General features: G+C 45.3%; 1 protein-coding gene across 5 annotated transcripts in view; it reads left to right on the forward strand.

Annotated features, from left to right (window-relative positions):
* The window catches only part of LOC105306904 (transmembrane protein 56-like), an 85,009-nt gene that overhangs the window by 46,193 nt on the left and 24,725 nt on the right, over positions 1–14,091 (forward strand). For all 5 annotated transcript variants that reach the window (XM_023524441.1, XM_011382187.2, XM_011382188.2 and 2 more), the window contains one exon: positions 13,676–13,841. In XM_023524441.1, coding sequence (XP_023380209.1) covers positions 13,687–13,841 — 155 coding nt within the window. In that variant the 5' untranslated portion in view covers positions 13,676–13,686. The remainder of the gene's footprint in view (positions 1–13,675; positions 13,842–14,091) is intronic.

Here is a 14,091-nt window from a genome sequence, read left to right on the forward strand (position 1 = left end):
CCTGTGTGCTTCTCACTATGTCGTATATACTTCATATGTACTTACATGTGAAATTTTGATTTTTTAAAGCATAAATGACAGACTATGGAGAAGCTAAATGTACTGTTTAACACAAAATTGCCTCTTTAGCTACTAAAATTAAGGTTAGCCCCAGAATCCCAGAATCTTACTTTGAGAGCGCTCTGAAGGTTTGACCAGCACCCACCCCCTTTGTGGATCACCCGCCTAGTGTTCCCTTTACCACTTCCGTGAAAGATGCTGGGCACTTCTCAGTTGTTGGAGGGTCTTTTAAATTAGCCAAACTCTTCCTTCCCTGTAATTTTTGTCCATTTGTGCCCTTTCAAGGAATGCACAGGTAAGTTCCCTCTTTCACTTTTCCATGAATTTTTTAGATGTTAGAAGGATGCTCTCAAGTCCTAAGTAATCTTGTTTCCAAGCTAACATTGCTCAGCCCTTTAACTTTTCATGGTATGATATGGTTTCTAAAAATCACCATCTTAGTTACACTACTCTGAAGGTACTTTGGTATGTGATTAATTCAGAGGAAAGTGGGACTGGTAAGCATCTTGATCCAAAAGGTATATTTCCGCATTCTCCGATTATAAATGAGCCTGATGTTTGTTTTTTGTTATTGGTATCTCCATTGCATTATTATCTCATTGATTTGTGGGACCTACGATGCTAAGGTTTCCCGTGTGTGTGTGCACATGAGTGCACGTATGCATGTGTATTAGTTATATGGCTGTTATGCTAAGTTCTATACTTTGGTATTGCCCTTTAAAAATTTATTCCTATTTTATCTTTCTGATTGGACTGATTATTTCAGCTAATGAAGATAATTTTGAAACCTGATTCTGTTAACCTATTATACTAGCTATGTTTCCCAGCTCTGTTTTATATGTAGATTGAGTAAAAATATAAATATTTGTAAAAATATTACTGAAGCAGACCAAAAAGAGAGAACCTTATGGGACAGGAGATAATTCTCAAGTCTACTTAAGATCACTGATCTACATGCTACGTTTAGTTTTTCAACCAGCTTTGGATTTGCCTACTTTTGTTATCCAGCCACATTTCTTCACATTACATAAGGCTATCGTGAGAAACTTTCAGAACTTCCCTGGAATCAAGTTGTCCTTCATTTAGTATTGTTCAGTCCACCAGGCCTTGGCAGTCAGTCATTGTGGGAGCGAGGGGTGGGAAGGAGTCCAGGGTGCCTGAGCTGCTGTAGATGGGAAGATTGGGAAGTGTCGTGGGCGATAGTGTCATTCCCTGAGACATGGAGCTCTGGGGGAAGGACTGGCGTGGGGCTAAGTCCAGCTTGGGTCACGTGGAGCCTGTGGGGCCTCCAGGATGCCCACGTGGAGCCTTCCAGAGGGTAGCCGGCCATCAGGACTGTGCCTGGGAGAAGGCAGGGTCTGGCTGCACACGACTGAAGCGGTGTCGACAGTGTGGGGCTCAGCCCCAGGCAGAGCCTATAGCGTGCAGAGAAGAGCTTCTGGGTCGGGGCGCGGGGGTAGTCGGCCTTTCCACATTGAGGCATTCATGCCCAGTAGCCTCTATATTTTGATGAAGAGGGAAGGAACCATCTCTGTTTTAGGAGAGGAAGAGCTGGAGCGTTGCGAGCAGGGGGTGTTTGGAGTCAGTGTGGGGACAGGACAGGTAGCTCACTAGGGCTGGGAGAGGGAGTGCTGACCACGAGCAGGACTTTCTTCCCAACTTCTTCCTTTCTTGCTGCAAATACAGACAACCACACAAGACCTATCCTCTCTCTTTTTAAGGGTTTGTACTGCTAAACACTGCAGCGTGGTTCCTGCCTGAAACTATAGAATGTGCCAGGGTGCGGTTGTGCGTGTGCATGGAAGTGGCGTTCGTGATCCCTGCATGCCCTGTGCTTGCCAGGGAGTAACAAGCATGGGGGAATGAGAGTCACCGTTGGGTTCCCAGGTCGGCAGTTCAGAACTCAGCTGGTGGAACTGAGTCCTTTGGGCTTCAGCTCAAGAAGATGTCCCCTTGGTTCACCTTGAATGCTTTCAATACCTCCTCGCTGTTTGTATGTCTTCTCTGCTGGGTGTTTATTCCCCAGGAAGTGGAGAGTGCCCCTTAGCACCTTGAACTCACCACTTTAGGTAGTGGAGATCTGTTTCTGTACTTTCCTACTGGCCCATAAGCACGTCCCCGATTTTATATTCTGAGTCCTTGCACAGCACCTGACACGTGGTGGACATGTGACAGACATTGGATGAACTGTTGGCTGAAGCAAGACAGAGTAGGCCTGGCTGTGCCATTTCTGTGGCCCTGCCTCTGGGACAGTTCTGCTGGAGAAGGGGTCTTGCAAGCCAGTGGCGGAGAGGTGGACTTCAACCCTTTTCATGTTTTTCTTTACTGAGAAACCAGCTTCAATTTAAGTCTATGGGAAGTCTTGGAGGACATCAATCACTGTATTCAGGAGGTCTCTGGAAGTGTTTCCTTGGTGTCCACGATGCTTGTGAATCAAGAGGGGCTAATTCTGTTGTAAAGTTCATGTCTAGACACTCCCCTTATAAATTGCCACAGAAATATTTCGCACTTCTGTTCAGCTCAGCCTTTCTGGGACAGTATCTCATTGCCAGCTACTAGCCACATGTGGAGGAATATGAAATAGGTCTAATACTTTTCTACTTTTACTGTGTATTTCTATACTTAATCGTTACCAAACTCTCAAAGGCCCTTAATCTGAGTCATGAACATTATTTGGTTTTATCCATTTTACCATTTTCTTGGATAATTCAGTGAATGAACAGAAGCAACTGCTGCTTACCTGAAGCCTGGGTTTTCTGGGGAAATTTGTAAATAATCCCTAGATGAGTGCTTGATCTGCCATGACTGATGAAGCAAGCAGCTGCGTAATGAGAAGCAAAGCTGGTTGTAGAACGATTTAATTAACTTCTGTCTGTAACTTCTGTCTGTTGAGCCTTTAATGGAATCCACAACTTGACTATATGGAATTCTTTAGTTTTAAATGAAACATTTTTTGCAAAGGGAGATTCTCAACATATACCCCATAGACCCCAGTTAATTGTCAGTAAGTCTTTTGAAAACATCTGATATCCAGTGCAACAAAGACTTAATAAAACTACCTTTTTAAAGAATGATAATTTTTTTTTAATGGTGTGCTTTTAAAAAATGTATTGTTTAAATTAACAGTTCACAAAATGGATACTGTTGCATGATTCCTACTGTTTATAACATTTAGGAACCATTCATGAAATAAATACTGATTATATATGTTGAATTTTAACAAAAATAAATGAGCATCTGGTGCCTAACCGCCCTCCAGGACCAGCAGGGAACATACAGACCCTTCCAGGGCAAGCTGTCATCAGATCTAAGATTATTCATATTATTCATTTAATCATATTGAGGGTTAGACTCTTCACTCTTTTCTGGTTACTGGTTTCATTTTACTCATTTATCTGCATTCCTGGCCTCCAGATCTCTATTTACTTTCTTTTTCTTTCTGTCTTTCTTTAATCCCTATTTCCTTTAATCTTAGACATTATCCCTTTTCTAACATTAGAAAATCATAATGTTGTTTAATTTATATACAAAACTTACTTTTATGTATTATTTGGTTACTATTAAAGTAAAAGGGCACAAATTAAAAATTTTAATGCCCAATAAACATTAAATTAAAAAAATGTAAATGAGCAATAAAGTTAATGGAATCTTACGGAGAACTGTAATATCAGTATTTTTTGCTGAACATGCACGCCAGAAAAAAAGACTGAGAAATGAATTCATTACAGACACATGAATTCTGTCAGAAGGGCCCCTGTGGAGGACTGATTTTTTATCCGATAGCCTGGTTGGAAGAGAATGAAGTGAGGATGTTGCTTGTGCAGCCAATGACTCAGTTTTTTTCTAGTGAGTTGGCTTCAGTAGGTTGACTTTATTTCTTCACATCAGGGAGCTGGAAATATCTATTGTTTCATTTCCTTTTAATCTGACGGTCGGCTCTATCAAAGAAGGAGCCATAGAAACACTGTATTTGCTAGGTACAAGCAAATGCTTCAATGTCTTTTTTTGGTCTAAATGTTCCTAAGATTTTTAGGAGCCGAATAAAGTTCAGCTCAATGAGATAGAAAACATACTTGGAATGTGCATATATGCATGTTACTATTCGCTAACTTTGTCCTTAAAACTTGAAGCTCTTTTATAAAAATCTTTTATTTTAAAGATAAAAAGCTATGGAGGATTGGTCCAAGGATATGTGTGATTATTGCAGAAAAATTGCAAAACTCAGATCAGCAAGAAACAAAGTAGCACTCGGAGGGTTTGGAGAACTCAGGTTTTTTACACAGGTGGTCCCGGAAGAGCTAGTGTTCTGAAAATCTGGGCCCCGAGCTTAGGGGCAGTTTCGCTTTTATACTCACGTTGTTTCAGTTGGCATAGGCTGATTTATAGACGCTGGGAGATGCTGTGGACTACAGGAAGTTACAGAGCATGGGATTTTCAAACAGGCACTAAAGCAATACATCTGTTCAAACAAGCACAGCAATCAAAGGGGAGGGTGAGTTTTCAGTCGCCCTTTGGCCTGTGCAGCAAGCCTGTCTACCGAAGCAGAACAAAGAGCTGATTGCAAGATTAGTTACTTGAGTGAAAAAATTTCTCTTCATTCCTCACGTTTGATAATCTTTAAATTCGTATAGGGCATCAACCTCTTGATCTCTCTGGGCCAGGGCTGGTACTTCCACAACATAAGGATCTTTGCTGCAGTCTTTCTCTCTGCCATAACCTCTATGAGGGAGGTAGTTGTCCAGACAACAAGAGGCAGCAGGTAAGGGAGAAGGAGGCAGGACCCGAGGAGGAGGAGCAACTATTCCAACTAAGGTCTTCAAGCCCCCAAAGAGGTTCCTAGGGTCCTACTGTTTCCAACTCTGGATGGGTACATGAGCTATATTCCTAATATTAGTAGCTATATCAGTTACAGCCTGGCTGTTGTCATCTATTTGGAGACAACAATAAGGTTAAACTTCCCACATACTCCTCCTTCTTCCACTAGCAAGTAATCTAAAGCTAACCGGTTTTAATATATTGCTGCACGCATCTGAGACTGTCGTGTGGCCAGGAGTTCTAGGGCTGAGGCCTTCTGGTTCATAATGATCTCTAGTACGGCCTGTAACCTGATAATTCGATTAAGTATGTATATGGGAGTCTGGTAACCTCAGCTCTCATCTTGTGCCCAAGTAGTGGGGCCATAGTATTGGATAATACAGTGGGGTGGCCATTCATCCTCTTCCCATTTTTGTTGTCCCCCTACTTCAACTTTCAGTGACCTCTTAGTTCTGGCTTTTAAGTCTTGATGTAAGGGAACACCTAGCTCATTTCCTCCTGGGTCTGGTAGGAGGAAGAAGCCAGGTTGAATGATACCAATGGTGCAACTTCCCTTCCAGTTTGCTGGGAATTGGGTATAAACCATCTTCCCACAAATCCAGAAGAGCCTATCTGATGCTTTCCAACTCCCAGGGCCAGTGGAGTTGGGGGTTTCCCAGAATGTGCCAACAGGGATGGACCGTGCCTTCCTTTATAGTACAGTTTGTAACAATTGAGCTTTGGTTGAAGGAATGGCACAAGGAGGAGGTAGTTATAGTGCTGTTGGTGGCCCAATACCAGGAAGGAGCTTTGGGCCAACAGTTTAAGTTTGACATGGAGTTTCCCCAACCCACCGAGTGTATCTTGGACCTATCCGGCCAAGACATTCTTCTCCTACTACTTTGGAGGAGAGGACCCAACTCTTGGGTCAATCCTCTTCATGTTGAGTTACCATGTGGTTCCACTGGAGGAGGTAAAAGGCATCTAGGCTAGTTCCCTTCCAAGGCCAATCTTCACTCATGAGTGCTCCTCTACTCACCCAGCATTTAGTAACACCAAGTTCATGGGCTTTCCTCTCAGGTCAACAAAGAGGTTCTTTCTCAAGGTTGGGAGGTCTATGTTTTAGCCAAAGGTCCTTTTAAGTTGGTCATAAATTGGACTGGGCCCCGGAGGTGGTTTAGGTTTTTTCCATTCTATTACTCGCTGTGCAGTCTCTTTGACTAGTTGGTCTCGGGTGTAGTCTTGGACTCCCCTTCCATCTGAGATACCTATTTGCCTGTAATATGTCCAACAGGCCCAATTTCCTGTTGCTCCTGGGGGCGGACCTTGGCAAATGTATCCTGCTACATATTTGGTTTTTAACCATCCCATCCAGTACCTTCTGCCAGCATAAGTGCAAATGGTAGCTGATCTGTAACAAGCAGCTGGTTGATGGGCATATGAGGTAAAGGCCTGCTGGACTTGACCACCTATTCGGATAGCCCTATGCGTTTATCACATTGAGGCTCGATGGCCGCCCTCAGGGGTGAGCTTATGAGAAATATCAATAAAGTCCTATGTAAGTACTCAGTACCCATAATTCCCTTGTAGGGTGAGGTAGGAGGCACCATTGCTTCGATGCTTGGATTACCTGAACATGAAATCCTGTTTGAATTAACAAAACAACCAGTGATGATTAAACAACGTTTCTAGAACTGTAAAAATGTACCAAAAAAAGGCGTTTAGTCTAAACATGTAAGAACTGAGAGGATCCCTATGTAGGCTAGATAGGTTAGGGCTAAAGTGATTCTTTGACTCAGAGTCCAATTGAAGGGCGCTACTGAGGCCAAACCTAAAGCAAGCAGCGGGACAAGTATACTAAATAGGGTTAGGGCTACATGAGGATAACAATACATCTGGACAGTGGACAGTTGATCTTCAAGCTTCTGCCATGTGTAACCTTAACAGCAGTGGGAGTTGCTAATATAACAGTGTGAGGGCCCGTCCAGCTTGGCGAAGTGGCTCCTCCTTCCAGTCTCTAACCCATACTTCATCTCCTGGCTGATAGGGGTGGACCCAATTCCCTAAGGGAATAGGGGCTCTTTCTAAAGTTTCGTAAGTGATGTGGCGGAGAATCCTCCCTAAAGCCTAAAGGTATTGGGACATTTCTAGGTCAGCCATTAATCGAGGGTCTCCTTTTAACTTTCCTATCACTGGGGGAGGTCTCCCATAAAGGATTTCAAAAGGGGAGTAGCCTGAAAGCCTTGGGGTGCACCGTGCACAGGGTAGAGCCAAAGGCAGCAAATCAAGCTACAGTAACTGGGTTTCCTGACAAAGCTTAGCTAGGGTGGTTTTGAGGGTCCCGTTCATGCGTTCGACTTTCCCTGAATTTTGTGGCCTGTAGGCCATGTGGAGCTTCCATTTGATTCCTAGAGCTTTGGGCAAGGTCTGGACTATCTCACACAAAGGCAGGTCCATTGTCAGATCCTATAGAGAAGGGTAGCCTGTATCTTGGAACAGTTTCCCTCCATAAGGCCCTAGCTACTTCTCGTGCCCGTTCGGTGTGTGTAGGAAAAGCTTCAGCCCATTCGGAGTAAGTGCAAACTAACACAAGGAAGTACTGGTGGCCCCAGCAGGGCTTGACCTCAGTAAAGTCTAATTTTAGGTCTTCAAGTGGCATAGTTCCAATTGTTTGCATCCCTGGATTAGACCTTGGCCTTTGGCCAGCGTTGTTTCGTGCACAAGTCACACACCTAGCACTGATCTGGTGCACAGGGTTGGGAGTTTGGGTATGAAATAGTAGCGGCCTAACAGGCTTTCTAAAGTAGTCTTCCCTAGGTGAGTCAACTCATGGTGGTGTTTTACCAGGTGAGCTGCCAGTGCGGTGGGAATAGAGTCTTTGATCTGGAAACTCCCACCAGCCCTCCTTCCTCTTAGTTCCGTTTTCACTTAAAGTCCTTGTGCTTCTTCCTTAGTGTACTTTGGAGATAGAGGCAATTCTGGTACTAGGAGAACCTTGGAGATTGGCTCAGGACCCATGTGGCACTCGGTTGGCAGCCTCCTTAGCTCTTGGTCTGCTAGTTGATTTCCCCTACTGACAGTGTCAGTTCCTCTCTGGTGGCCCTTGCAGTGAATGACTGCCACTTGGGAAGGCTTCCACACTGCCTCTAACAGTTGGCGGATTTCTTCTTTGTTTGTGATTTCCTTTCCTCCCACAGTCAGTAATCCCCTTTCTTTATAAATGGCCCCCTGTATGTGCAAAGTAGCAAAGGCATAACTTGAGTCAGTGTAGATATTGACCTGTTTCCCTTCAGCCTGCCGCAGCACCTGAATAAGTGCCCATAGTTCGGCCCGCTGTGCCGACCAGCCCTGTGGCAGAGCCTCAGCTCCGATTACCTCATCGGTAGTAGTTATTGCGTAGCCGGCTTTGCACTGTCCTTCATGGATGAAGCTGCTCCCATCGGTGAACAGTACCATTTCTAGGTTCTGAAGAGGAATGTCCGTCAGGTCTTTCCTGCTTGAGTAGACTTCATCTGTGACCTCCTGACAATTATGGTCGGGAGGCCCCTCCTCAGTGGGCAGAAACATAGCGGGGTTCAATGTTCGCACAGTCTCGAGGCGGACTCGTGGATTTTCGTAAAACAGTCCCTGATAATGAGTTTTTCTGGTGTTGGTCAGCCACTTATGTCCTTGATTATTCATTAATGTGGTTACAGCATGGGGGACCTTTACATTTATATTCTGTCCCAGTGTGAGCTTGTCTGCTTCTCTGACCAGGATTACTGCGGCAGCTAAGGCCCGGAGGCATGGCGGCCATCTGCAGCCACCGGATCTAGCCGTTTGGACAAATATGCAATTGGGCACTGCCATGGCCCGACTGTGTGAGGACCCCCAGTGCAGTATGATTCTTCTTGTGTGTGAAGAGGTTAAAGTCTCGTGTCACATCCGGCAGTCCTAATGCTAGGGCACTGATCAAAAGTCTCTCTATTTCTCTGAAGGTATTTTCTTATCTGGAGCCCTATTCCAGGGGGTCTTTACTAGACCTAGCTGTGGCCTCATACAGTGGCTTGGCAATTTCAGAGAAACGTGGTATCCAGATCCGGCTGCCCCTAGGCATTCACGGACCCCTTTCTTAATATTTGGCTGAGGTGTTGAACAGATGGCCAACTTCTCCTCATGTCCAATTGCCCAATGTCCTTCTGCGATGATGAACCTGAGGTATGACCTCCTGTTTGCAGATTTGAGCCTTCTTCCATGACACCTTGTATCCCATGGAAGAGAGCAGGGGCAGCAAGGCTCTAGTACCCTTCCATCAGTCTCCTTGGGTGGGGCTAGCCAGCAGCAGGTCATCTACGTACTGGAGCAGAGTGCAATTCAGAGTCTCTTCAGAGAAGGCAGCAAGATCTGCGGCCAATGCTTCACCAAACAGGGCGGGTGAGTTCTTGAAGCAGTCAAGTCCAAGTCAATTGCATTTTTCTCCCAGTGTGTGGGTCTTCCCACTCAAAGGCAAACAAAGACTGGCTGGCAGGTGATAACTGGAGACAGAAGAAGGCATCATTGAAATCTAAGCTAGTGAACCAGCTTGCATGGTCAGGTAAGAGACTCAGGAGGATGTGTGGGTTTGGGACCAATGGATGGATGGTGACCACTGCGTTGTTGACGATGTGGAGGTCCTGGATGGGGCGATAGTCGTTCCCTCCAGGCTTCTTGACTGGTAAGAGTGGAGTGTTCCAAGGTGACTGACACTCAACTAGAATTCCGGTGTCGTGCAAACGCTGGATATGGTCCTGAATTCCCAGGCGTGGCACTGGATATTGCCTTTGTGTAACAGAAGTGGCTCCTGGCCTCGGGTCTACCATGATGGGTGCGTGATTTTTGGCTAGACCTGGGGGCCCTTTCTCTGCCCAGACAGTAGAGAACTCTTCTAACAGACTGGTTGGATTTGTTTGTTCTCTTTCCGGAGAATAGGGGCACCATTTGTCCCCCCTGGGCACAGTCACAGCCATTATTAGAGCAGGCTGGATCTTCAGTGTGTGATTGGTGGGCTTCCCGGGGGCAAAAGTGATTTGAACTCCAAGCTTTGTTAATGTCTTTACCTAGAAGAGGAATGGGGCACTCTGGTAGGCACAGGAACTCGAGTCACTGGGTGGCCCCCTCGCTGACATGAGTGGGCTTTACAGAACAAGCAGGGGATTTGGTCCCCTGTAGCCCCAACGATAGTTGCTGTTCAGTCTGCAAGGGGAGCCATAGGTGTGGTTACTACAGAGTGTTCAGCCCCAGTGTTTACCATGAAAGTCATTGGCCCCCTACTTCTATTGCAACTGTAGGCTCCCAGGGGCCTAGGATCAGGGAACCCGGCCGCCCCTAGTTTGACTGTGCTTCGGCCAGGCCGATAAGGTCTTGGACTGGCTCAGGCTGGTACTTTCCTTTACCAGGTTGATGGAATGTCTTTGGCCCTTCAGGCATCTCCCACGGTGGGGGCACTGATTCTTCCAATGGCCAGTCTCTTTGCAGTAGGCGCACTGGCCACAGCGTAGTGGTGGTCTCCTTTTGGTTTCTCTTCCGTGAGGGAGCAGCAGCCTGCTGCACTGGGCCTGGGTTCCCTAATGCTGCTGCCAGGAGAGACACTTTTTGTTTCATCAGCTTATTAGCTATCTTTTGGGCCTCCTGGTCGTAGTTCACAAACACCCTGCTTGTGATCTCCAGTAGCTGGCTGTTGTTATCCCAGCAAAGCCCTCCAATTTCTGAAGCTTGCAGCGTAAGATTGAGCCACAAATGCCACATTGACCATGCATTGGTTTTCTTGTGCTTTGGGGTCAAAAGGGGTATACACCCGGAATGCTTCGCACAGTCTCTCGTAAAACTCTGTGGGTGACTCCTCTGGCTTCTGGAGTACTTTTGCCATTTTTTACACATTTGTCGGCTTTTTAGCCCCAGCTTTTACCTCCTGCAGTATGGCCTGCCAGTACCTGCTGAGAGACTCTCTTCCATTTGGGATGTTGAAGTCCCAATTGGGCCTGGCATCTAGCACAGCCCCTGAGGCCCATGCTGCAGGGTCTAGTACACTGTCCGGTGCTTGTCCTTGGAGCCATCCCCACGCTTCTGACAGAATCCGGTGTCGTTCTTTGGTATTGAAGAGAGTTAGGAGTTGGCGGCAGTCGTCCGAAGTAGGCTGATGAGTTTGGAATATGGTCTCGAGCAGGTCAGTCATCGCCTGGGCTTTCTCTGAATAGGACGGGGTGTGCTGCTTCCAGCTGAAGAGGTCGATTGTGCTAAATGTCTGATAGTAGAGGACAGGGCGGCCTGGCTGGAGTGTGCCATCTTCTCCAATCTCAAAGGGACCTCGTGCCTCTCGGAGGGGCATCTGAAGGGCCGTAGATTGCTGAGCTGGTTGCGTGGCCAAGTGAAGGCGCTGTGGACTCAGGTGTGAGGATCGCTCGGGCTGTGGGGGCGGCGAAGGCACCGATGGTGAAGTTGCGGGTAGACTGTGCTGTGTGGAGACTGGCGGAGCTGCTGGGATATACGACAGTGGGAAGAAAGGTTCTTCCCCAGGGTCCCCTTGGTGGACAATTTTTGCTGGCTTTTCCTTGTTCTTTTCTCGAGTTGCTCGGGCTACTAGTACCTTACTCTGTCCCTGCCTACTCGTTCAGAACCGGGCCCAAGGGGGCACTACAGAAGCGATTTGCAACCATGAGTCTATGTACGGAAACTGTTCTGGATGTCCAGGGGTCCCTGTCACTACCTGGTACACAGCTATAACAGTGGGGAGGTCTAAGGTCCTTTCTGAAGGCCATCCTACCCCGAAAGCTCACAAAGAGTATGAAGTTTTCCTGGGGTCAGCTTGACCCCGTAATCCTCTGAGAAGCCTTTCTTAAAAATTTTCAACATACAGTTTAACACAGTTGGCTTAGAGGTACCTCCTCCCATATTTGCCTTAGGGAGCTTCCTAACCAAGGAGGAAAATAGACCTTAAAATTTTAAGAAAATAATTGGCAGAGAGCCCCTATGTAACAAGGGCTGTTTGGAGATAAACAATTCTTAAGTCAATTCAGTAGTTAATTGCACCCCCCCTCACCCCCGCCGTGTATCCCACCCTGTGATTGTGACGCGAAGACAAACAAAGGATGGGTGCCCCCTCCAAAGAGGAGACCGTTCAGATGTTCATCTGGCCGTGTCCCGAAGGAGCTTAGGTGATACTTGGCCGTAGTGGACTCAGCTTTGTGACTTATCATCAGACACTAGTCCAGTGCCACCCTGGACTGTATGCCAGATGCCACGGAACCACAGAATGAGCCCACACGGACTCTGTAGCCTTTAGGGGACGTTAAGGGTGCCCAGCCATGGAGCCACAAACTCGTACCTGACCGATCAAACCGTTCAGGCCACTCATTCATTCACTCATTCACACAACAGGTTAAAACATTGCCTCCCCACTTTTGGAAGGCCCTGAGCTATGTCTTCCTCGCCTTTGGAAGACCCTGATGTCTTCCCCCACTGGGAAGACCCTGACCTGTGTCTTCAAACTGAAGACTAGGTGGTGATCAAGCTCCTCTTCCATCCGGAGACAGGACCTGACTAGGAGGGCTATGGCTGGGGCCTTACCTTATCCTGTGGCCTTTCCTGGTGAGTTAGTCCATCCCTCCTATGAGTCTGGTTGGAGGCTCAGCCATCTGGAGAGTAGGCGCGCCGGTCAGAAAGAGAACCTGGAATACCGTCAGGTGGCACGCCTCCCCGTTCATCTCGGAGCCCCTCTTCCCCGGCCTGGCCCAGCCACCAGTCCGGCAGGCGGGTGTGGTTGAGAATCTCGTTGGAGACTCCAGAAATGTTGCAGAAAAATTGCAAAACTCAAATCAGCAAGAAACCAAGCAGCACTCGGAGGGTTTGGAGAACTCAGGATTTTTACACCTGTGGTCCCAAAAGAGCTTGTGCTCTGAAAAATTAGGGGCAATTTTGCTTTTATACCCACGTTGTTACAGTTGGCGTGGGCTGATTTACAGGCCCCGGGAGTTGCAATGGGCTATGGGCAGTTACAGAGCATGAGATTTTCAAACAGGCACTAAGACAATACATCTGTTCAAACAAGCACAGCAATCAAAGGGAAGGATGAGTTTCCAGGTGATTTCGAGACCACTCTGCCCTTTGGCCTATGCAGCAAGCGTGTCTACAGAAGCAGAACAGAGAGCTGATTACAAGATTAGCCATTTGAGGGAAAAAAATTCCTCTTCATGATTACAGAATATTTTTTAAGGTTAAATACTAATTTAAACAGTAACAGTGATATGGTTATTTTGCTAGATAGTATTATTCTTCCTAAGATTTAAATTTTTTAAAAAATGTCTGCTATACAAACAACATTTAAAACAAAATTTATTGTACATTTTTTTATGTAATTAATCTTTTGTTTTACTATTGCAGATAATGTTAGTTCTATTATGACTTAATTGTTTCTTAGAAATTGCCCAACCAACTCTCTCATTTTATAAATGGTGAAATTGAGTTATAGAGAAATCAGCTGATTTGGCCTTAGTTTAATTAAAAATATTTCTGAAAGAACACCTTCAATTATAGCACTTTACATTCTCTTACTGTTAAACTTTAAGATTTAGATAATTTTGAATAGAATGATGTTATATTTATAATATTGAGATCTTTAAGACAATAGAGTTTTTTCTTCTTTTATTTTTAAATACAGGTATAGGCGATACAACAAATAACTGGTAAAGGCTTAAAATTTTTATAGTTTCTTTGTATTCTTACATTTGTGCTAAATTAAAATAAATTAGTAAAAATACATTATCATGAGCAATTTAAAGCAATTGATAGTCATCATTTCTCTTAACAGGTTGAAGAAATATGGACACCAACACCAAACTGGTCATCAGCACAATTTTTGCCAGCTTTTTCACTTTTCAGCTTCTTTTCCACTTTCTAAGTGATTGGTTTTCAGCAAAAGTTTCTTCAGGTTTTAATAGTCTCAGCTTCAGAAAGAAGATTGAATGGAACTCAAGGTAAAGCTTATGAAAACGTAATTGATTTTTTTAAAGGCTAATTTTATGAAGTAAAATTATTTAAAATATTTCCAAAAAGTCTTTCATTTAAGATCTAATAAAATCTAAGGTCAAAATTTTTATTTGACCTTAGGAATAAAAGAAAAGACAAGTAGACAGATCTCATACAAGAAAAAATTTAAAACTTATACTGAAAGATGTTAGGAAACATTTATTCAGCTTTCTGGGGAAATGTGGGAAGGTCAAGTAG

This window comes from Pteropus vampyrus, unplaced genomic scaffold, assembly GCF_000151845.1.
Source record: "Pteropus vampyrus isolate Shadow unplaced genomic scaffold, Pvam_2.0 Scaffold463, whole genome shotgun sequence".
NCBI lineage: Eukaryota > Metazoa > Chordata > Mammalia > Chiroptera > Pteropodidae > Pteropus > Pteropus vampyrus.